Here is a 21,238-nt window from a genome sequence, read left to right on the forward strand (position 1 = left end):
CCCAGTCGTTGTCTAACAACTGCATGTGTAGGAGCTGGAGGTGGCTGCCGCTCTTGTTGCCGAACAACACGCCAGCGACCAAGAAGAACACGTAAGCTCGGGCGTGTCTCTGAACGGCGGCGTCATCAGCACCGTGATGAAGCTCGCCAAAGGTCTCTCGTAGCCAACCTATCCTCAACCCAGTTCCCCGGATATCTTCGGGAGCAGGCTGAACCCCAAGAACTCGAACTACAAGTCCTACAGGATCGACTAACGGGCGTCCTGTCACTGGAGTCCCGTGTATAGGAAGCCGCGTAAGTATCGCGACGTCACGCAGGGTCACAGTCGCCTCCCCTACAGGAAGGTGGAAGGAGTGGGTCTCTTGTCTCCACCTCTCCGCGAGCGCAGTCACAAGCGCTCGGTCGATGGCCCTGAAGGCCATCCGGTGAATTCCTCCAAAACCAGCCTGAAGTGTAAGCACGGAAGGGTCAAGCGGTCCGGGCAAATGCACCTCTCTGTCCATGGTATCTGTTCACTGACTACGGTATAGATTAAACACAAATATGATTTAACAAGTATTATCTGTTACAGCAAATGTTATTGTTTTATCTGTTACAGCAAACCAAATAACAACTCAAAAGTAATGTTCTACGTCGTTCTGCCTGGACACGTTGTCATGTTGTGACCTTGCTGATGGCATCTGCTGCATCTGGTGGGTGGCCGGTTAGTCTCATCCATTTCGTTGCGTATGCGTTTTGACCTCGGTCGCCCTCTCCCACGAACCATGCTGCTGTCGGCAATGATCTTCGGGCCGACGTACTGCTCCCAAGTTGTCTCACAGGGGATAGACCAGAATTGGGCTGCATACGTGTCGGTGTAGGCCTTTGATTGAAGCGAAGGGTCTACCCATGGACGCTCTGACAATGAGTACGTCGCACAAACGGCTAGAACGTGAGAACATGGGAGATGGAATATCTTCGGTTTGTTGCACGTACACGTCAGAAGTTGAAAGTTAACCGTATGCTTATGACCTCCCTTGCAACCAAATCGCTCCCCCTTTTCAGTTGTGACCTGGTAAATATGCAATCGGCGATTATATGCTTCGACCCTGTGATATCTTGCAGTTGTAGTGTTCTTCTCAAGAATGGCAGTGACCTTGGGGGGGTATGGAAGTCCTAGTTCATACCTCGTCTCAGAAGACTCCCTTCTAAGCGTGAAGTACTTGTTAACCCTGTAGAAAGTTAACTCGACAAGAGACATGATCGGTAGAAACCGGGCTCCTTTAAGCACATTGTTAAAAGTTTCAGAGAAGTTAGTAGTACATATCCCAAATCGGCGACCTGCATCGTGAAAGAGAGACCAGGCACTGAAAGGGACTTGAACAATGTACTCCATGGCCTTGGGACACTCCTGACCGATGAAACACAAATCAGTGTGGAGTTTTCTTTCTTGCCTTTGGTAAGCCGCACCCTTGAACGCATCTCTCATCTCGTTGCTTCGCACGTGTGTCCTCAAGTTAGACGCTATGTGGCGAACACAAAACCTATGACAGGCTCGCGACTCAGTGAATCCAACGTTAGGATCACTCATTGCTGCAATTATGCCTGGATGTCGATCAGATATAATGCACAACCCATCTCTTTGCGTGACATGAACCCGAATGCAACCCAGAAACCAAGACCAGCTAGAAGTGTTTTCCCCTTCCACCACCGCGAATGCTAGTGGAAATACCTGAAAGCTTGCGTCCACACTTGCAGCCACCAACAGTGTTCCCTTGTACTTCCCGTAGAGGTGCGTCCCATCGATGCAGATCACAGGCATGCAATGTTTAAAACCGTCAATACAAGGACCGAATGCCCAGAACACTCGTTCAAACACCTCCAAGTTACTGTAGTATACACCGTCCACCAAGGCTTTGTATTTCCACACGGCACACGTACCCGGGTTTGATCGTTGGAGTGCCTGCATGAATTGTGGAAGTCTCTCGTAAGAACTCTCCCAATCCCCAAATATCTCTGCTACAGCTTTCTCCTTAGCGTACCATGCTCTATGGTACGGAACATTGAAGTGAAATTGCTTGTATATCAGTTCCTGGATGAATTCAACTTTAACCGTCGGATCTTTCCTCACAAAGGACTTCACGTACTCTGATATTACAGACGAATCCAAGTGTGCATGACAATCGGATAGTACCTCAGTGACACAATTCTCCCGATGAGGTCCTTTGTACGTGATCAAGGTAAAGCCCCGAGAGTCCGCACTTGACTTGGTACCTCGTAGCATCCAACCGCATTTCTTCTTGCACCGCAAATATAGGACACTCTCATTCGATGTCACCGTAGTGTACAGTTGATTCTTTTGTATGGAATACAGCTTCACCATTTCTAGGAGCATTTTCTTACTTTCAAAGAACATGCCCTTCTCAAATTCTCCATCGGGAGCAAAAGATGGACGACTGCCTGCATTAGTCCAATACGGATCAACTTCATAGTCCTCATTTATCTCATTGAACCAAGGTACGGGAGTTCTGACCAAGGGCTCACCAACTTCCATGTCTCCGAGTTCAACATCCATGTTTCGAAGTACGTTTGCCTCCTCTCCGCTCTCGGCCTCATCATTTGTGTACACATCATACACAGACAATTCGTTATTCACAACTGTGTCAAGATGAACCGCAACTAGTTCAGTCGGCGAAGCTCGAACATCATTTTGCACAGGCGTATTCCTATGCAGGTGCATCGGTGAAGAAGTGACGATGTTTGATGTCGAAGACCCAGGTTGACCGGCCATTGCTGTATACGTCGCCCCATGTACAGGTGAAGCTATGTGAGAGCTGAATGGCATGTGAAATTGATCGTCGTTCAACATTCGACTAAAAGATCCCATCCCATATTCAGCCGGGGGAGTGTCGTGTGAGGGCACTTGCGGCTGTGTGTTGTTACCGAAAATAAATGTAGAATGTGGTTCTGCCCTGGTACTTTGTTGGGTACAAATAGGCACCATCTCCACATAAATCTCGGTGGGAACACCCTTCAACGCTACAACGCTCCTTAAAGCTTTCAAATGCTTATTCGAGGACACAGGTAACACTTGAACCCCATTCCCGGTCTCAAACCTCATTTTAATGTTTAGTTCAACACTCCCCGGGTTTGAACTAACGCTACTATGAACCTCGTTCATGAAATCACTGAAGATCATGTTCGGTTCAAGTGTCAGTGGTTCCATATTTCCACCATTATACTCGACACGAGGTCCGTCAAACAAAAATTCACCTCCCCACCGGCACAACAAAACTACATTCTGTGCGGCCATATTCTACACAACAACCAAAACACATTACACTAAAACACACTAATCCATCTCTAAATCACATCCAACTAACCACTTTGGAACAACTAAGCATCACTAGGTCACCATTAACAAGCAATAATTCTAGAAATTCAAATACTTAACATCTTCAATATTTCAACACCAACAATTCTACATTATCCAAATTAATATTTAACAATCACAATTCATCAACTCAACCCTAAACCCCAAAATTCAACAAAAACCCCCAAAATTCAACGTAAACCCTAGAAATTCAACAATTCAAGAAATTCAACAATAACCAATAATTCAACAACACTAACCAACAATTCAACAACACTAACCAACAATTCAACAACACTAACCAACAATTCATGAATTCAACAACACTAACCAACAATTCAACAACAATATCCAACAATTCAATAATTCAACAACACTAACCAACAATTCAAGAATTCAACAAACATAACGAACAATTTGTAAATACTCAACTAATATTTAACCATACCTTGAATTGGATGTAATACGAAATTGGGTTGAAGAGGATTGAAGAGGAAATTTGGGAAGGGAAGGAAGAGGATTGCGAAGGAGGCGAAGGAATGAAGAGCAAACGTGATTGAAAACGAAGCTCGAGTTTCTGGTTTTACAACCAGACAGAAACGCTGCCTGGGGCAGCGTTTCATTAACAAGATAAGACGCTGCCTGGGGCAGCGTTTTATGCTGTTGTCTTTTTTTTTAATTAATTTTTTAAAAAAATAAACGAGGAAAAAAAAAAAGTCAAACTATAAAAACGCTGCCTGGGGCAGCGTTTTTGTAGCAGATTTTTTTTTTAAAAAAAATAGAGGGTAAAACGCTGCCCGAGACAGCGGTTTACCCCAGAAGCTTATTTTTGTAAATACTTTTGCCACGCAACCAAATTTGTAATTATTTTCTTCAGGAAGCTTAGTTTCCTAAAACGTCCAACAGATTTATCATTAAATCCAAAGCATGGAAGGCCATACATCTTATGGGCCTAGAGCTTAATCTATGCTTCAAGCCAAAAGAGAAACATTGATTGATAGAAAGCACAAGTTTCATATCAGTGCATAAAAAATATCAATACATTTTTAAAATTGAAACAGCTTGCTTAATTTGATAACAATGGTCAACATAAAGAGCCAAACCTTAAGATAGGAGCTAGTATGAGGCCCCATGACATAAATCATTTTCAGCATAAACTCAAAATACATGATATCTCAGAAAAGCTAACACCACACATATTTCATGCTCTATTGCTTCAGGCAACTTGAATCGTCACAAATCAGTTACTTGGGTCCGATGTCCTTGAGGCCGCAAATTTGTTCTTCTCCCATGGCACTCATCACACTCACAATCATATCTTTACCCTCGGCAAATCCTTCGGTGATCTATAAAAGCATTGCAATATTAATAATTAACCATTCCAAGGAACTATAATATAAAAGAGTAATACACATAAAATCATGAAAGCAGTCCATAAGGGTTACAGACATGCCAAAAAACCTGATGATTGTGCATTATATGATGCACATAAACATAATCAATTCACAAGACACGGCACTTCAACATAACTTTTCAGATCATTTTGCATAGATACCAATGGGCATAAACAATCGCCAAAATGAGAGTACTAAAAATTTATGTGACAACTAGAAGTTGTCATTTCAGCAAACAATGCACACATTAGTGAGAAAGATTGGAATCATTACTGACATTCATTTATGAATGTAGAGCACAAGCTCCAGACCTTTTGAAAAATGAAGGACTAGAGCTTATAACAAAAATATATCATTGGCTTATTTTGAGAAACAAAAGGCAGGGATAAATCAAATTTGAACAAGCAGTAGCATACTAAGTACTGTATGCATACCTGTTTATGCAGAGCCTCATCAGTTGGGAGCTTCAAGTCATCCTTAGTGTCTCCATTATCAGTCAGCAGGCTAACCTGAAATGCTTTTGCATCAGAATTGACAACCAAAAAATGAAGGCTCAAGCCAAACAGAACTACGGAATACATTAAAAACTGCTGTATTATACTTACAAAACCATCCTCAGTTATGTCAAGGAGCTGGTAATCAGTACGAGAGACATGGGGAACCTGCAAACCAATGATAAGACCCATTAAGTTTAAAGAAAGAGCAAAATGAAGGAGATACAGGGGATGAAAATAAAGAAAGTAAAATAGAACTATACATCACAATTGTGGGAGGAAGGAACAATATCCTCAAGCTTCTTCCCAGTGAAGATGTCGATACCAACAAAGTTACATTTAGCATGCCCGTGCTTGCCAGTCTTAGAAGTGGAAACTTCAACAACCTGCCATATCCAAACAATAATTGTGGTGAGAAAATTGATGTCCGTGAGCATCCGACTTCTTCAAGTGCTATTTACAGTAAAACTTTTACACTGAATTCACTATCAATGAATCAAAAACTGCACTTGCCAACAAGACAGCTAAAGACACAACAAAACAAAAGAATCTGAATATCTTTGCTAGCAACCATCAACAAATTTACTACAGCATGATAAGGCCCATTAAACAGTCTGAAAACAACTTTTCTTAACAATTTATTATAAATTTACTACGGCGTGACAAGGCCCATTAAAAAGGTCTAGACTCTAGAGATAAAAAAAATATACTGAAAAAGTAAGGCAAATTGATTCAAGATTAATTTAACCATCTCAAGACAGCAAACTTATGTACACAACCAACAGTACAAACTAAACTTTTCGATCCAAAAACTAAAGTATCAATATAATAAATTGCACAGAAATAAAATCCACTTTCTAGCTATTAGCCATTCCAATACACAAACAGAGTAGTTCAGCTACAAGAACATCAGAAGATACCCAGTTCAGATCTGCATAAGATAGGCCAAGTAAATTTCAGTAATGGACATGGTCAGATGATGTTACAACTTAAACTATTGATAACTAAGACAGATTACAGGCACATCATTAGCATTTTGTTCAATCAGCAATGAATATGTTACTCCGACTCTTCATTTCACCTCACTCATGTAATACTTTACCACGAATCGCAAAATAAGCAACTAATATAGCACACTTTAGTACTCCTACATGTGCAAAAGTTCAATACTTTCACAAGTTACTCATGAAACACATCCCAACATAATCTTTCAGATAACTATAAGAATGCATCCAACAACATAGGATATCTTGCTAGCCATTAATTTATGCAACTTCATGTATACGGCAACATTACAAACTCATATATATATCAAAATTAATCAATAAAAAAGTTATCTGACTAAACCCTAGAATGTAAATGTAAGCTAAAAACGCAGTCAAATGAATGAATTTGATGTTAATTCCATTATCCACTAAAAGTCAACCAAACAACATCAATAACAACAGAGTATTGAAAACAATCGTCAATATCATTATTCATTAATACAAAACAACTTCACCAAAAACCCTAAAATCCGACCTAAAAAACGCACCCAAAATATTCAATCTTTCATGCTAATGCTACAGTTAAATCAATCGAAACCCCTAAAAAATCGGATTGAAAAACAGAAAAAGGGGGTTATTGGATTACCTTGCAAGGGCGATTCTTGATGTTGATGTAGCCACCCTTGCGAATAGTACCAGCTTGCTGAGGGAAAGTTTTGGAGGCACCGGAATCAGCCTTGGATTCGAACTGGTGTTCTTCGTCAGACATGGCTAGTTCTTCTCCTTGTTCTTCGAACAAACAAAAATGGAGGAGAGAGAAAATGGAGAAAACCTAGCAAAGGAAGAAAGAGGTGAGCGTGAAATGAAAGCAATGAGAGAGAGTATGTTTAAATAGGGATTCGCGTGAGTGTGCGGCGATTCTGGCGAAGTGGCGATGTAGTACGCTACGCAGATAAGAACGAATTCAATTTGGCATTTAACTTTTCTAACCCTTTTTCCTTTTAAGGGAAATTTGGAATTTGATTATTCTTTTTTTTGTGTTGAAAAATATACAGGACCAAATTAGGTCAAATATGCAAAAAGAATTTGATTACAATTTGATGTTCCCACTATTTCATGTGAATGAATAATGTTTATTTTGATCGTGAACAAAATGAATAGAGTTTGATTAAAATTATTCATTAAAAGACGTATTTGTCGTCACTATGGTGCAATGTGAACATTATTATAGTAAATTGAATGAAAGTTGTGTAATACTTCGTAGGCATTTTACTACATAACACTACAGATGGCTTTGATTGAGCCTAAAACTGTAAGGCTATAGCCCAAGCATGACATGACCCATGGGCTTTGTGGGATGTCGTGCCGGCTCACGTGCTTACCCATGACAAAGCACGTGAGCTACCTTCAACAAATCCAATACATCTTACGCTTTGTGAATTATGACATAGCCTACCTATGCAATGAAAATTGGTCTTAAAAACTCATTCTGTTATTCCGTGTACTAGTAGTTAGTTCGATGTTTCTTTTAATTGTGTTGGGATATTTTGGTGTAAGCTTATGGCCTATTTTCTTACGTTGAAATTCAGTTCAGTTCAGCTCATAATTTCCCTCTCTTATAAAATATTCATTTCACTTCAGTTCAGCTGAGTTCAGTTCAGTTCAGTTTAGCTCAACTCAGCTCAGTTAATGAGAACAGGCCCTTAGTATATGTCTTAAACTTTGTATTATGATGCAAAGTCTAGTTGTAGAATGTATTTTCGTGTTATATTTGGTTTTATCTTTCTATGTAGTAGTCTATGTATGTCCATAATAACACCATCCTCATTTTGTGTTAGGAAATATTCAGTTGAATTATTAAAGGCAACATTACAAAATCACTCAATTCTAACAAGACAACCAATTACAAAGAAAAGGGCACCTTCTGCCTTGGTAGAAGGCTTTATGCATCGATTGAGGAATGATATCAACCAACAGCAAGCCTGTTATCTGCTCTCAATTAAGTTCAGTGAAACAGTGTGGAACCATTTATGCGCACCATCAACAACATTGCTAAACCTAGTAAGCAATTGCCAGCTTATCACGAGGAAATTACAAAACTCAGTATCCATTAGAAAGAGTCATTCCAAAATGATAGCCCAAAAAGGTTAAGAGAAATAAAGAGAAAGAATAAATCTTTCAACCAATTTGGAGAATACATCTTATATTTACAGAAAAGCAAGTTATCAAAATGACAAACCATCTGTATGGACCCCTAATGCAGAAGCCACAAGTTCTTGAGATCTAATTGGGGTCAAAAGTTGTCATCCCTGATACATGAAGCAACTAGTTATAGAGCTATCTTCTGTGTGCTCATGTCATTGGGTTTTCATTTGGGAGGTAGAAATCAAATCTGACATCAACAGAACCTGACGTGTCACCGTTGTCTTTGTAATCAATATTCATTATTGATCCAGACTCATCGTCCTCCTGATACTCAGGCTTCACTCGCCTCACAGGCACAGTCACAGAACACACAGTCCCAAGATCAGAATCAGTTGAAACATCGAGCTGCACCTTCTCCTGAGAATCAATCTCCACATAATCTGACAACGCACTGACAATGCTCTTCACTATCTTCCGTTTAGCCTCATCACTAACAGCACATCGGTCAGCAAACAAGATCATCTTTAACCGCTGCTTAGCGATCATTGCATTAGAGCTTCTCCTAGTTTTTGGTGGGGTAAAAATTATCTTCCAAGCTAAGTTTAAACGATCGAAGAAGCTCATATTAATAGCATTTAGTAAAAAAGTCTCAGCATCTTCACTGAAGGAGTTTACAGATGATTTATCATCTCCAGTGACCCCAAAAGTCAGATTGGACTGGCAGCGAAAATTGAAGTCATTAGACACACTTCTCAACTTTTTCGGTGCATAGTCAAAATTACTAAGCCCACCACTTGGGAAGCTAGAAATGTCTACCTGCATTAAAGAATAAAATTACGAATTAAGCTGCTGAGACTGGTAGCTTTAAATGGCTTGTTCTTTTTTAAGTACTCCAACAAAAGCCAGGTTTCACAATTTATTAGACAGTATCAATATTCATTATCAGTCCTGAGAAACAACACAGATTTAATTTCATAGTAGCATTTTACCATTACATGATATGACATACATCACTACAACCCAGCAGACACTACAATCAGTACCTAGAGCAACAAGTAATGAAACTTATACTTGCACAATTTTTTCCTAGTAAACATAGATCATCTACACTTACATTGAGAAGTTACAGATTTATTGGAAACAAAGGCTTGCCCTCTTCCTAATTGGGCTAATTCAAATTGGAACAAGCTAAATTAGGGATGAAAGGAAAGGAGAAGAAAGAGAGGACTAGTCATTCATTCACACACCCATTTTTCTATAAAAGTGGGCAAAATTTAGGATAGATCAGCAAACTCTTCAGGGAACAAAACGCAAGAGAAGTACCAGTCAGCAAAACAGTTAGAAAAATCAAGGCAGAATGGCAGATGTTTGGCTTACAGCAAAGAGAAGCTGAAAGTCATATACCTACAGCATTATTCTGAGTACATTCTAAGATTAATGATACACTGTCTAAAATTCATCAATAGACTGTTGACCACATTGCCCAGCTAAGAAAAAAACAAATATCACCCCTTTGTTGAGTTTTCTTACCCGGGAATCAAGATCTCCCAGAATAATTATCCAAGTCCACTAACCTCTAACATTAGTCCATTCCGGATTGAACTTATCAACACTTACTAAATGCTTCCGGATTGAACCTCTAATATTTCCCAACATTGTACTCCTTACCTTCGCTAACAAACCCTATCTGAGATGAACCTTACAAGTATAATACTTTCGCGGTAACTTCTGTGTTCTTGTTCATTCTTCCCAAAATGCCATAATTATCTTACATTCATATTAGGCAGCTTATCATTCCATCAATAGCTACTTATCCAAAAACTAAATGCTTCATCCACCAACACCACCTTCTACAAAGGCAATCGAATGAACTGAAACCAACAAAACCCAAAAATTGTCATAGCTAATCGTCATAAAGAAGATCGATAAATCAGTATAGTTTCCTCTCTCCATTCTCCTTTCCCACAAAACCCTCAAATCAACTCCCTTTACTTCATACCAAAATCTCAACCTTCTACCAAAACATTCTCAAAAACCCAGAATTATACCTAAATCACAAACACAGCCTCAATACAGAATGCAAATCAAAAGCTAATACAAACCCTAATCAATTTCCAAATAACAAGCAAAACCCATAAGATCAATAAACCATGAAAATTTCAAAAACCCACCAAAATTCGCAAATTACAGGAACAAATGAAAACAAACCCATCTAAATTCCGTGCAAAAAATGATCAATAACGAAGAAAATTGCCAAGAAACATAACAAAAAGTGCGTAAAATTGGAGGGAAAAAGGGGGGAAATGACCTTAGAAGAAGAATGCGAGGAGGAACGAAAAGGAAGATGATTAGTTCGATGAGGTGCTAGTGTTGCGAAAACTCTCAGATTCCCAGAAATCGCCATCTAATTTTCTCTCTCTTCAGAAATTCAACGGCGCATTCACTGTTCTAGCTTTGCCTGTTGAACGTTAAAGCTGAGACTTTGCAGAAAGAGAGGTTTTTGGCTTCTTCGCTTATTACGACAGCGTTTTGGGCTTGTAGACAAGCACGAGACCTACCATTCGGAGAAAGTTTATTGTATGGTCTACACTCTACAAAAACAACAATATGACCAATGTTACATCCCTAACAACATCAATTAATTGCCGTCCTTACCGACACCGATTAAGCTTGATTGGTGATTTAGTTCGTAAACTTGAGACTATAGGATTGGTTAAATCCTCCCAATAATTAGTGTTACCAACACATTGTTGAGCGTGTTCACTACGTGTTACTTTAAACATTGATTGTCGAAATGATAGGTCGACCAAATTAGAGGAATTCAATTATTTATATCAAAAATTTATTACATACTTTTATCTTAACCAAATTCACATCCGAACAACTTAATTCACGTGAAAAGACAACTCCATGGTTTACTATTAGTTATTATATTATCAACATGTGTTGCTAAAACGATTAGGAAAACCAATTTACCTTGGTATTATCAAACATTGACCAATTATATGAAATGGGAAATATAGATGAAAGATTGTGCATTAAGGTTCACATGGTTTAATTCAATTCACTAGCTTTATCACCTTCATCAGTCTTCAAGGTTTTGAATTCAATTATTGCAAAATAGACATAGATACAATATACTTCCTCCGTTCTATTAATATTGTAACAATAGACTTTTTGCACTATTCATCACTCTTGTTTGACCATATAATATGATTTATACGTTAAGCAAAATATAGTCATGTGGGATCTTATAAGATTCGTCTCATAAAATACTTTCACAATATCAACTTTTTATAATTTTTACTCTTACACAATTATAGATATTTAGCATAGAAAATGTGTTTTGGGATGCGTAATTTCCTTCTTGTTGCAATATTAATATAACAGAGGAAGTATTGAATTGAATACAAAAAATTGTGAGAAATGTATGTCCTCAACTCTTAATCATTCATTTTTAAAAACCAATATTAATATAACAGAGGAAGTATTGAATTGAATACAAAAAATTGTGAGAAATGTATGTCCTCAACTCTTAATCAATCATTTTTAAAAACCATCTTTTGGGATATAAGTTATAACCCACCCCAAGTCTCAAACCAATTTGTAGGTATATTAAAGTTTGATGATAAATTATTTATTGGCATGGCCAACACCCGGAGATGTTTGTTCACTTAATAACGAAAAAAGGAAGATAGAGTGTCAGCATACTAGTAAGCAAAACTTTTGCTCATGGTAAACTTCTATATATAAGTGTGACTATTTTATTAAGAACAGAGTATATATTTCACCAAATTGAGAGACATATACACTACACAGATATTGTCACAATGCAGGACCCACAATTATCTTACATAGTGGACAAGATAATTACGGTAGCTTAAGCAGTAAATTTCATGTCCAATGACAACCACGTTAGCCGATCCATAATAATTTACTTCCGCACTAGGGTTATTTTTTTTTAAATAGTTCCGCACTAGGTTAAGATATAGCTGCTTGTCATTTTGAAGAACAAGATAATATCTTATAACCAAAAAAACTCACAAATATATACTCAGTATTGAAAAGGTGAAGACCGGTGACTAGAGAGAAAAAAGGTGCATTATGTAGTAAAGGTACCACTGTGAAGACTAGTGGTTGGAGAGGAAAAAAGGTGCATTCTATACTCAAGTGTATTCTTAATCTATTGTAGCTAGAAGGCCTTTAAAGACACCAAGATGATGTGTAGGAGAGTCATGCATGACACACAAACTTGTTAATTGAAGCAATGCGTACGAGGCCTTGTGAAAGTTAAATTCTAAAGAACACTACCATGCATGTGATGATATATAGTGAGATTGTCAACAAGAAGACGCTAAGTGAATTTTTGACTTAGTATTAACTGGAATTGCAATAACACTACGAGAGGATATGCCAACCCTTGATGAAATCTCATACATAGATATATGTTGGGAGAGAACATATTGTCATGACCTAGATACTTGTAAATTGTGATAGTTTCGATCCACGGAGATAAATAAATTGATACAGCTTACATTTGATATTGACAAACTTAGGAGAGAGAATGTAAGTAGCAAACAAATTGTTGTTTATGGAGAGACAAATCATTACTTAAAAGAGCAAATTGAATTAAAGCGCCATACAAAGAAGAAAAACCTAACTCATAATTAACAAGATGAGAGAAAACAAATCATTATTGAATAATAAGGTGCTAAACCAATAAAACCAACAAGTTCAAACTCTCTAAAATCCACCACATTATTCAATTTCTTACATCTATTGAATATTGATCGAATTTGAAGGGCCCGCCCCAAATCTCAAAATGAGTGATTAAATTTGTTAACTTTTAGGCAAAACCACAAACTTCAAGTAGTAGTGTATGACAAAATTGCTTCTTGAAAGTTTTCAAAAAAATTGCATCCCTTTACGCCTATATATTTTGAAAAACGTCTCATGTTGAGAACTTGAGATTTCTCAATTAAAAACACTTGATAATCTAAGGCCCTGCTCGTTTGAGCTTCTAACATAGCGGAGCAGAGCAGAGCAGAGCAGGGCTTCCACACACTGTACAACAGATTTTAACAGAGCAGAACAAATTTCGTTAGAGCAGAGCATAGGAGAGCAAAACAACTCTAAAGAACAGAGCCTACATATTCCCACAAAATCGATTACTTGATTTTTTTTTTGAGCTAAGCAGGGCAAAGCATAGTAGGGCAAAACATCTCTAAAGAGGGCCTAAATATTCCCACAAACGCGATTACTTGATTTTTTATTTTTTTTATTTATTTTTTTTTTTGGTGGGGAAGGGGGTTCATTACTTGATTGACACCATAGTGGTCGCATCTATAAAGTCTGAAGTCAATTTAAGTGCTGATATTCCCACAAAACAAAATGCCTAAACCTTGAGAAATTTCTGGTATAACAATAGGAACTGTATTATTGACACCCAAAAACCCAACTCAAAGGGGGTTAGCGGTTAGTTGATGAACAAGAAGAAAGCACCATTATCATTCACCAACATAGTGAATGGGGAGATGGGCAGCATACCGTCTCCTCCGCCGCCTAACCTCCTTATCAGCCCCATCTTCCATTCCCCCTTTCTCCTGTATCCGCTTTTCTCTTCTGTGTTCTTCTTCAGATCCCAACACCCTTCTATTTCAGCGTTTTAGGCCATTTTCTTCTGCTCCTTCTTCATCTTATGCTGCTCTTGCGCATGATTATGATTATGGATTTCGTGATTTTTCCCAGAATTATGTAGATGATAATCAAGATTTTCAATCTCACCCAGATGGGGTTGAAGAAGGAGATGTTTCTAAGATTCCTGTCAAAGCTTTCTTTCTTTCTACTAGGTTTGCCCCTCTTTTTTCCTTTTAAAGTTTTGATTTTTTTTGTAATTAATGTAGGTTTTGAATCTAGAATAAGACTAATTTAATTAGATGCTGCGAATTTTTACTGTGATTTTTTTTTTTAAATTTTTTTTTGGAAGATTTTGCTCAAGGTAAAATGATTGTGAAACTAGTTTGTGGTTGGACATTTTGCTTATTAGCATTATCATGTTGGGTGCATTACCAGTGCTATTGTTAATTTTAATAACATGTTGAATTTGAGTATTGAGGATTGTTTGTTAATCAGCTTGTTTCTTATAGATTTCAACTTAAAATTTCTTTTCTTTGGTTAATGTAATTTATGAATGGAGATAAATGTAGGAAACATATATACTAGCAATATGAATACATGATGCAAATTTTTTTGTTGTAATCAAAGTAGCGATAATTGATTTTAGTTCGCCCATAATTCTGATCATTTGAGAGAGTAGGAGATGCTGTTTGCATTGGGATGTAATTCCATTAAAGAGGAGAAGAATTATTTATTGAAAATTGTGCTACTCGTTGTTAAAAGACAATATCCCTCTTTAATACTTCATTTGTTTTTTTGTTAACTTTCACCCTGGTGTGTTCTATTTGGGGCTTGATTTCCTCATGCTCACCTTGGCTTATTGCTATGTTCTGTGGTTTTTATCATTTAGCCTCTCAGAATCATGGTTTTGGCAGTATCAATTTGAGGAGCATGCAAGCAGAGAATTCAGGGAATGTCGTTCCACCAACTTCTCGCACCTCAAATTATGTGACACTCAGATTTTTTGATGTACCTTCAGAAATGATTGTAAGTCGATTAATGAAATATCTCCCTTTTTATTTATTTATTTATTATTTTTTTTTTTTTTTGGGGGGGGGGGTTCATTTTCCTTGAGCTGGCTTCTTTCTTTGTTTGTTCCAAGTAACATGCTATATGCTCTACTTTGTGTATTTAGTGGTCTTAACATCTTGATCAATTGAGCTATTTATACAAATTCATGTGAGTATTCTTCTGTTTTATGAATCTGTCCTCGTTTAATATATATGTTTGGAGATGGATTTCCTTTGTTATCTACTCCACAGCTGTATTTTTCCAAGTCTGACTAATAATCATGGTCTGATCTGAATAAATAATATAATCCTGTACATTATATCAGCGCAATTAACCCTAATAAATTTATCTTGTCTCTACTGCCTTTTACATTCCAATTCATTGCACTGGGCTTAACCACATGCAACTAAATCTGTCACATCTCTATATCTGACTAAACCAAAGATGATTGAAGTCCCCTTTATTATTTCATCCTTTCTGTATATACAATGAGAGAACTTGTTAGAGATAAAATAAGCTAGCATCTTGCTGAAGATGGTAAACAAAGGAACAAAAAGCAATGTATCCTTAGGATTTCTGATTTTATCATTTGCTCAGATGTTGAATTGAGCTTCTAATGACCTCTTTTGTCAGCTGAACTTGTTAGCAAACTATTGGTGTCCCAGTTTGGCTATTTAATTTAGGATGTTAAACAAAACATACTGTTAGCATCCAAATATTTGTAAGTTGGACGACTTGCACTAGTGAAAAATTACATTTAACATATTCACATTACTCAAGTCAGCTGGATCCCGTGGAATTATTTGACAATGGAATGTGTCTTGATGTTAATAGCTTTGTACTTAGTTAAATTTAGTCATGTTACTAATTGCTTTGTCAAATATGAGTTTATTTATGCTGGCCTTTGATTCAGGGCATGAATGTTGAGAACAATGTGATTTGCAACCGCTACATGGTGGTTTTTCAATATGGATCTGCTGTCCTCTTCAATGTTGAGGATCATGAAGTTGATTTCTTCTTGAACATTGCTCGAAGACATGCTTCTGGATTGCTTTCAGAAATGAAGAAAGATGGTAATTTATCTTGAGAAATTCATAGTTGTAGAATCATCTCGAATGATATATTATCTTTGGTCCTGTGGAGTATGACTTTGATATTTCAGCAAATCTCTAAAAGAAATTTTAATTTGGGAAAGTTACAGTGCTTAACTATTGGTATGAGGGTTAAGTTTTCCAAGACTTATGAAGTTTTCCTACCTAACTGTAGTTTGTGTAACTAAATAGTGGGACTAGTGACTAGTCTTGTTTAAGAATGGATCTTAATCATTTGTGGTTTTATTGGATGTTGGAGCTGAGAATAATTTTAAGTTTGAATCTTTTACTGGTTAGATATAGAGGGTGCACATAGGATTGAGTGGGGCATTTGGTTGTAAGGGCTTGAGAGAAGTCTGATATCAGCATATCACTCTATTTTTAAATTTTTTGTTTTTTAATTGTACTAATTTTGACTCAAACACAAATCCTTAAAGTGAAGACTGTTTATACATGTGGCATTTTGGAAGCTAAATGTGATCTTATGAATTTATTCTAACCTTGGATAATAAGCCCGCGAGTTTTGGTCTTTGCTATTGACAAAAGTTAGAAAATTTATACCTCCAAGCTTATCTCTAATGCTTGCCTATTTGTAGTGTATACAAAAGCATATGGTGATAGAGGACATAGGGGTGAAATATTATTTTGAGCTAACCAAGGAGTTTTCAAAGGGAACCATGGGAGGTGCATCGAGGTGCAAAAAAGTGTATTGAGGTGCACAATTTCCCCCCCCCCCCCCAACACAAAAAAAAAAGTTGTGCGTCATGCCTACTCTTTGTACCTAGGGTCCTAGGCTTTAGGATCTTTATTGAGGTGCACAAATCCCCCTCCCCCCCCACCCCACAAAAAAAAAGTTTTGCGTCATGCCTACTCTTTGTACCTAGGGTCCTAGGCTTTAGGATCTTTATCTCCTCAATCCATCATGCAATGAGAATGAGAATAATTATTCTTTTTGATAAATTGATGTCATAATCTATGACTTTCAGGGAACAAAATTTGAGGATTGAGGACATTGTCCCAACTAGTACTTCTAGACTTTTCTAGTTCAGCTTGATTTAGGTAAACTGTTAGTTATTATATAATCCCTTTGTTCCTTTGAGTTCTTCACTAATTCTCTGTAGCTATAGGCTGCACTCCTCTGTAGCAATTGAAACCTTGGAAGGGAGTTAGTGGAAAGTGCTTCCCTTTTATTTATTTTTTTACTATAAAGACGTGTTTATTGTAGATTAAGTGGACCCATGTGGTAAAAGGGGATAGAAGAGTTTTTTTTTTTTTTTTTTTCCTGCCATGAAAGGAATAAAGTGAAGTAGGGAAGATCTCAAAGGAACAGACTTTATTAATAAAAAAGGGAAGACCTTTTATGAACGGAGGTGGTAGAGTTAGAACCCATTATAGATTCAAGGTTTTGATCGAGTGGATTATTTGCATTTGTCGACAAAAATTGTCCCTCTTCTCGCTGTTACCTGTTTGTATATTTTTGCATTGATTTGATTGAGATTATGATGAAAATTCTGTTTTGGTGATGACATTGAAAAAGAAATTGTCCCCCCCCCCCCCCTTCTAAGAGATATTAAAAGCTTATAACTTATAAGCATTTTTCGTTTTGGCTTTCTTTTAAAATAAATTTCAGCTAGTCAATAGCAGCTCTATATATCTTTCATGGAGTACATGCCATCAATTCAAGTCAAAGGAATTGTTTGGCCTCTGATTTCCAGATAGTTGACCAGATGACTTAGATGAATATAAATGCCTATTTGCCTTGAGTTATATATCAATGGAAATAGGCTATGTTGATTTATTCCCAGAATCCCAAATGAACGATATGTACTGATGAATCTATCATAATTACAACCTATGTTCCACGAAATTGAAAGTGCAGGTTTCCTTTTAGCATTTTTGTTATGCTTTGGTTTTGTCTCTAATTTTAATGGGCTTCTGTATTCTGCAGACTACATGGTAAAGGAGAAGGCAACACTTGCTGAAGATATGCAGGGTGGTGCTGACTATATAGTTCTTAGACATCTTGACACTGATGGTATACGCATTATTGGAAGCGTGCTTGGTCAAAGCATTGCTTTAGACTATTATGTGTCTCAGGTGATTCTTCTATCTTTGCTATGCATACAGCTGTATATTTCTAATGACACCCCCCCCCCCCAAAAAAAAAAAAAACCATTTTGTACTATGCACTTGGCCGTTTGTATGTTGTCATTTCTATGAGACACTGCTGTTTCAGTGAGATTTAACCTAGATTCTTATAGAATTCAAATAAGGAGCATATTGATTTTTTCTTGCATATTTCAGGTTGATGATATGGTCGAAGAATTTGCAGATATTAATCGTGCAATGGAGAAGACTGGAACATTTACAATGCGTAGAAAGAAGCTCTTTCAACTAGTTGGCAAAGCAAATTCAAATCTTGCTGATATCATCCTCAAAGTTGGTCTTTTTGATAGGTATATTCTCGACTAATATTTTCTTATGTAGTATGACACGTTAAATTGTGGGTGTGCTATGAGTGTGCTGCAATTTTAGCGGTTAAAATTAAATTTTCTTATTTTGACTGGACAGTTTAATTAATGGAAGAGCCATTAGAATCATTTAGTTTGTTCGTCACCCTTCTAGTTTGACCACACAACTGTTTGGTGGTGGAAGATATTAGTAATATGTGACAAAGACTTTAACCTCTCAGCTTTCTGTCTTTACTTAAATTATTGCCAAAGTAATTTCAATGCTAGTTGAAAGCTAGAAGGCCTAACATGTGGTTGGGAACATTTTTGACAAAATCTGAAAACATTAAGTTGCTACGTTGTCAAATGGAAACTCTTTACAATAGAAGTGAGGAAATAAAACTTTTGGTTTGGTACATTTGTGACAAAGTTCATAGCATCACCCTCCAACTTCATGGGATGGATTCAAAATTTTAAGGGGAAGAACTTAGAGTAGGCTTGAGAATTTTAGTGCTTCACTTGGGCATGGATTCTTACTTCTTCTGAGTTTTATGGTAATGAATTTCGATCTGAAGGAGGATATTTTGCTAGGATGTCTGAACTTCCCTTATAGAGTAGTCAACAATGAATGTACTCTCTACTTCATAAGATAGCCTATCTTTATCAGTAAACTAGGGAAGCTCAAAATACTTGCATTGTGTTATGTCATCGAGGGGAAGTGTAGATTTGAATGGGTTTGTTGCAAAACTGCCTCTAGTCAACATAGGTGGCTTTTTGGGTTGATTGGGCACTTTTCTACTATAATCAAAGAAAAGATAAGCAGCAGTTGAGTTCCAATTATGGAAATGGAATTGATAGTAGAAATCCAACAGGTTGGCAAATCGAAGTTTGAACTTGGTTTTCTAAAAAGAGATAGTATCATCAGGATTATACAGAATTCTTGTTTGAGGCTATGATGTAATGTTACTACTGTTTTTGGACTGAGGGTGTATGTGAATGTATTGCTTGCAATCATGTTCCTGAAATACTAGTCCAAAAACTTATTTGCTGAACATTACAGTACAGCTATATTCAACAGAAACTAGGAAGGGTACAAAGAGAAGAATAGATTGTAAAACAATGGTCATAGTCTACACCGTTCTTGCCATGTGCCATTTGTCACTAATGAAAATCATTACCCATATAATTGAATACTCATTCTCAAATCCTCATTTTTGTTGAAAGAATCCTCAGGAGGGAATTGTCAGGAGGACCTGCTTTTAGCTTTGTAAGAAAAACTAAACTACTAATTCTTATGACTTGTAGCACTATAGAATACTCGTACAAGATTACTTTGTCTTTTAAAATCCTTGAATAAATTTTTTTAGGCATTGTATCCACTGTTGAAAGCTTTGTAGAGTTTTTGCTTGTTTAGGACAAGATTGTATTGAAGTATAGCATGGATTTGTCCACTCAGATATGATTTTAGTCATGAGGCTTCCATTTACACTATCTAACTGATTGTCGCCTACATTTACGTTTTTGTATTAATCTTTTAAACCTGATGGAGCCATTCATGTTTGTTCCTGTTTTTTTATTTCTCAGATCAGAGATTGCTTGGAGAGAAGCGAAATATGCAGAAATAAATGAGTATCTTCGAGAAGAGTATGAGGTCACTCAGCGTTTTGGAAATCTCGACATCAAGTTGAAATTTGTTGAGGTATGATGTTTACTTCATCAGGGAAAACAATTGGGTTAACTAATTAGCATAATTTGTTCTGGACACTTGACAGTGGGCACTAGCTACAATTAGTTTTGAGGTACAAGCGTTTCATATAATTTACGTAGAAGGCAGTGTATTAAACCCAAAATTAGTCACAGTTTTTTGTCTGGGTAACAAAATATTAATCATACTTAAACAGTTAAACACCAAACATACTTTTTTGACAGGTTAAACCAATCATACTAGGTACATGTTGATAGAACTATTGTTTTGAATTGTTTGTTAAAAGTTTCTGCTTTCTTTCTGGGATATTGCAGCACAACATCCATTTTCTTCAAGAAGTCCTGCAGAATAGGAGATCAGATCTATTGGAGTGGTGCATCATCATCTTGTTGAGTATCGAGAACGTAATTTCAATTTGTGAGATTATACGGGATTCAGCAGCTGGTTCTGTGTGACCTGCTAGCAGAAGATAAATTTTTTGGCAGCAAGCAATTTTGCATGGGTTTTAACTCGATTCTTTATTTATTGTATCCAACTATACCGAAGGAAACCCTACATGTTTTACCACTGGTGCAATATCAGTGAATCAGGAATATTACTTATTAATATATAATTCAATTATTTTGTACATATAAATTAATAACCTCCTTTATAACCGCCAGTTTTGTAGAGTTTTTCAGTCGAAAATTGAGATTTTATGATTTTCTCTGCTAAACTAGATGCAGAAGATCTCTGTTGCTGGATTAGTAAGATTTGCTCGGGTTTCAGTAAAATTCACAAATTTAATAGAGTACGCCATTTTGGAAGAAATTATATTACTTTTAAGCTCTATCTTATTTAATTTTTTTTTCAGCAGAAACCATATTTGCAAAGAGAAACTTGGAAACTTATGTATGCAAGTAATGCAACTTGCATTTATTTTTCTGTTACTACAA

At 36.9% G+C, this 21,238-nt stretch overlaps 3 protein-coding genes across 4 annotated transcripts; 1 reads left to right on the forward strand and 2 right to left on the reverse strand.

The window, feature by feature from the left end:
* Positions 1–4,316: 4,316 nt before the first annotated feature.
* On the reverse strand, positions 4,317–7,178 carry LOC110706390 (eukaryotic translation initiation factor 5A-4-like). The gene is made up of 5 exons (XM_021884316.1): positions 6,872–7,178; positions 5,503–5,625; positions 5,351–5,407; positions 5,180–5,254; positions 4,317–4,697 (listed from the first exon to the last, which is right to left on the reverse strand). The coding sequence occupies exons 1-5, from the start codon at positions 6,992–6,994 to the stop codon at positions 4,596–4,598; spliced, it is 480 nt and encodes a 159-aa protein (XP_021740008.1). The 5' UTR covers positions 6,995–7,178; the 3' UTR covers positions 4,317–4,595.
* Positions 7,179–8,302: 1,124 nt separating this feature from the next.
* LOC110706391 (cell division topological specificity factor homolog, chloroplastic-like) lies at positions 8,303–10,928 on the reverse strand. The gene is made up of 2 exons (XM_021884317.1): positions 10,679–10,928; positions 8,303–9,186 (listed from the first exon to the last, which is right to left on the reverse strand). Exons 1-2 carry the CDS (start codon positions 10,772–10,774, stop codon positions 8,578–8,580), a joined length of 705 nt encoding a protein of 234 aa, XP_021740009.1. The 5' UTR covers positions 10,775–10,928; the 3' UTR covers positions 8,303–8,577.
* A 2,566-nt stretch (positions 10,929–13,494) lies between these two features.
* Positions 13,495–21,121, forward strand: LOC110706392. 2 transcript variants are annotated; one of them, XM_021884318.1, is made up of 7 exons: positions 13,495–14,219; positions 14,922–15,033; positions 15,971–16,130; positions 18,097–18,245; positions 18,453–18,604; positions 20,183–20,297; positions 20,618–21,121. In XM_021884318.1, the coding sequence occupies exons 1-7, from the start codon at positions 13,897–13,899 to the stop codon at positions 20,756–20,758; spliced, it is 1,152 nt and encodes a 383-aa protein (XP_021740010.1). In that variant the 5' UTR covers positions 13,495–13,896; the 3' UTR covers positions 20,759–21,121. The 2 variants fall into 2 exon arrangements, with proteins under 2 accessions (XP_021740010.1, XP_021740011.1); XM_021884319.1 differs by having other exon boundaries at positions 14,097–14,219; positions 14,897–15,033.
* The last annotated feature ends 117 nt before the right edge of the window (positions 21,122–21,238 follow it).

Source organism: Chenopodium quinoa, unplaced genomic scaffold (genome assembly GCF_001683475.1).
Source record: "Chenopodium quinoa cultivar QQ74 unplaced genomic scaffold, ASM168347v1, whole genome shotgun sequence".
Classification (NCBI taxonomy): domain Eukaryota; kingdom Viridiplantae; phylum Streptophyta; class Magnoliopsida; order Caryophyllales; family Amaranthaceae; genus Chenopodium; species Chenopodium quinoa.

What these genes read in the sequence shown, in the direction of transcription:
- LOC110706391 (XM_021884317.1), bottom strand. Translation starts at nt 10,774, where the DNA reads ATGGCGATTTCTGGGAATCTGAGAGTTTTCGCAACACTAGCACCTCAT. An exon ending in CCTCGCATTCTTCTTCTAAG is followed by an intron (nt 9,187 to 10,678) that starts GTCATTTCCCCC and finishes TCTTTAATGCAG; the next exon opens with GTAGACATTTCTAGCTTCCC.
- LOC110706392 (XM_021884318.1), top strand. Translation starts at nt 13,897, where the DNA reads ATGGGGAGATGGGCAGCATACCGTCTCCTCCGCCGCCTAACCTCCTTA. An exon ending in GCTTTCTTTCTTTCTACTAG is followed by an intron (nt 14,220 to 14,921) that starts GTTTGCCCCTCT and finishes TGGTTTTGGCAG; the next exon opens with TATCAATTTGAGGAGCATGC. An exon ending in ATGTACCTTCAGAAATGATT is followed by an intron (nt 15,034 to 15,970) that starts GTAAGTCGATTA and finishes CCTTTGATTCAG; the next exon opens with GGCATGAATGTTGAGAACAA.
- LOC110706390 (XM_021884316.1), bottom strand. Translation starts at nt 6,994, where the DNA reads ATGTCTGACGAAGAACACCAGTTCGAATCCAAGGCTGATTCCGGTGCC. An exon ending in TCAAGAATCGCCCTTGCAAG is followed by an intron (nt 5,626 to 6,871) that starts GTAATCCAATAA and finishes TGGATATGGCAG; the next exon opens with GTTGTTGAAGTTTCCACTTC. An exon ending in CTTCCTCCCACAATTGTGAT is followed by an intron (nt 5,408 to 5,502) that starts GTATAGTTCTAT and finishes ATTGGTTTGCAG; the next exon opens with GTTCCCCATGTCTCTCGTAC.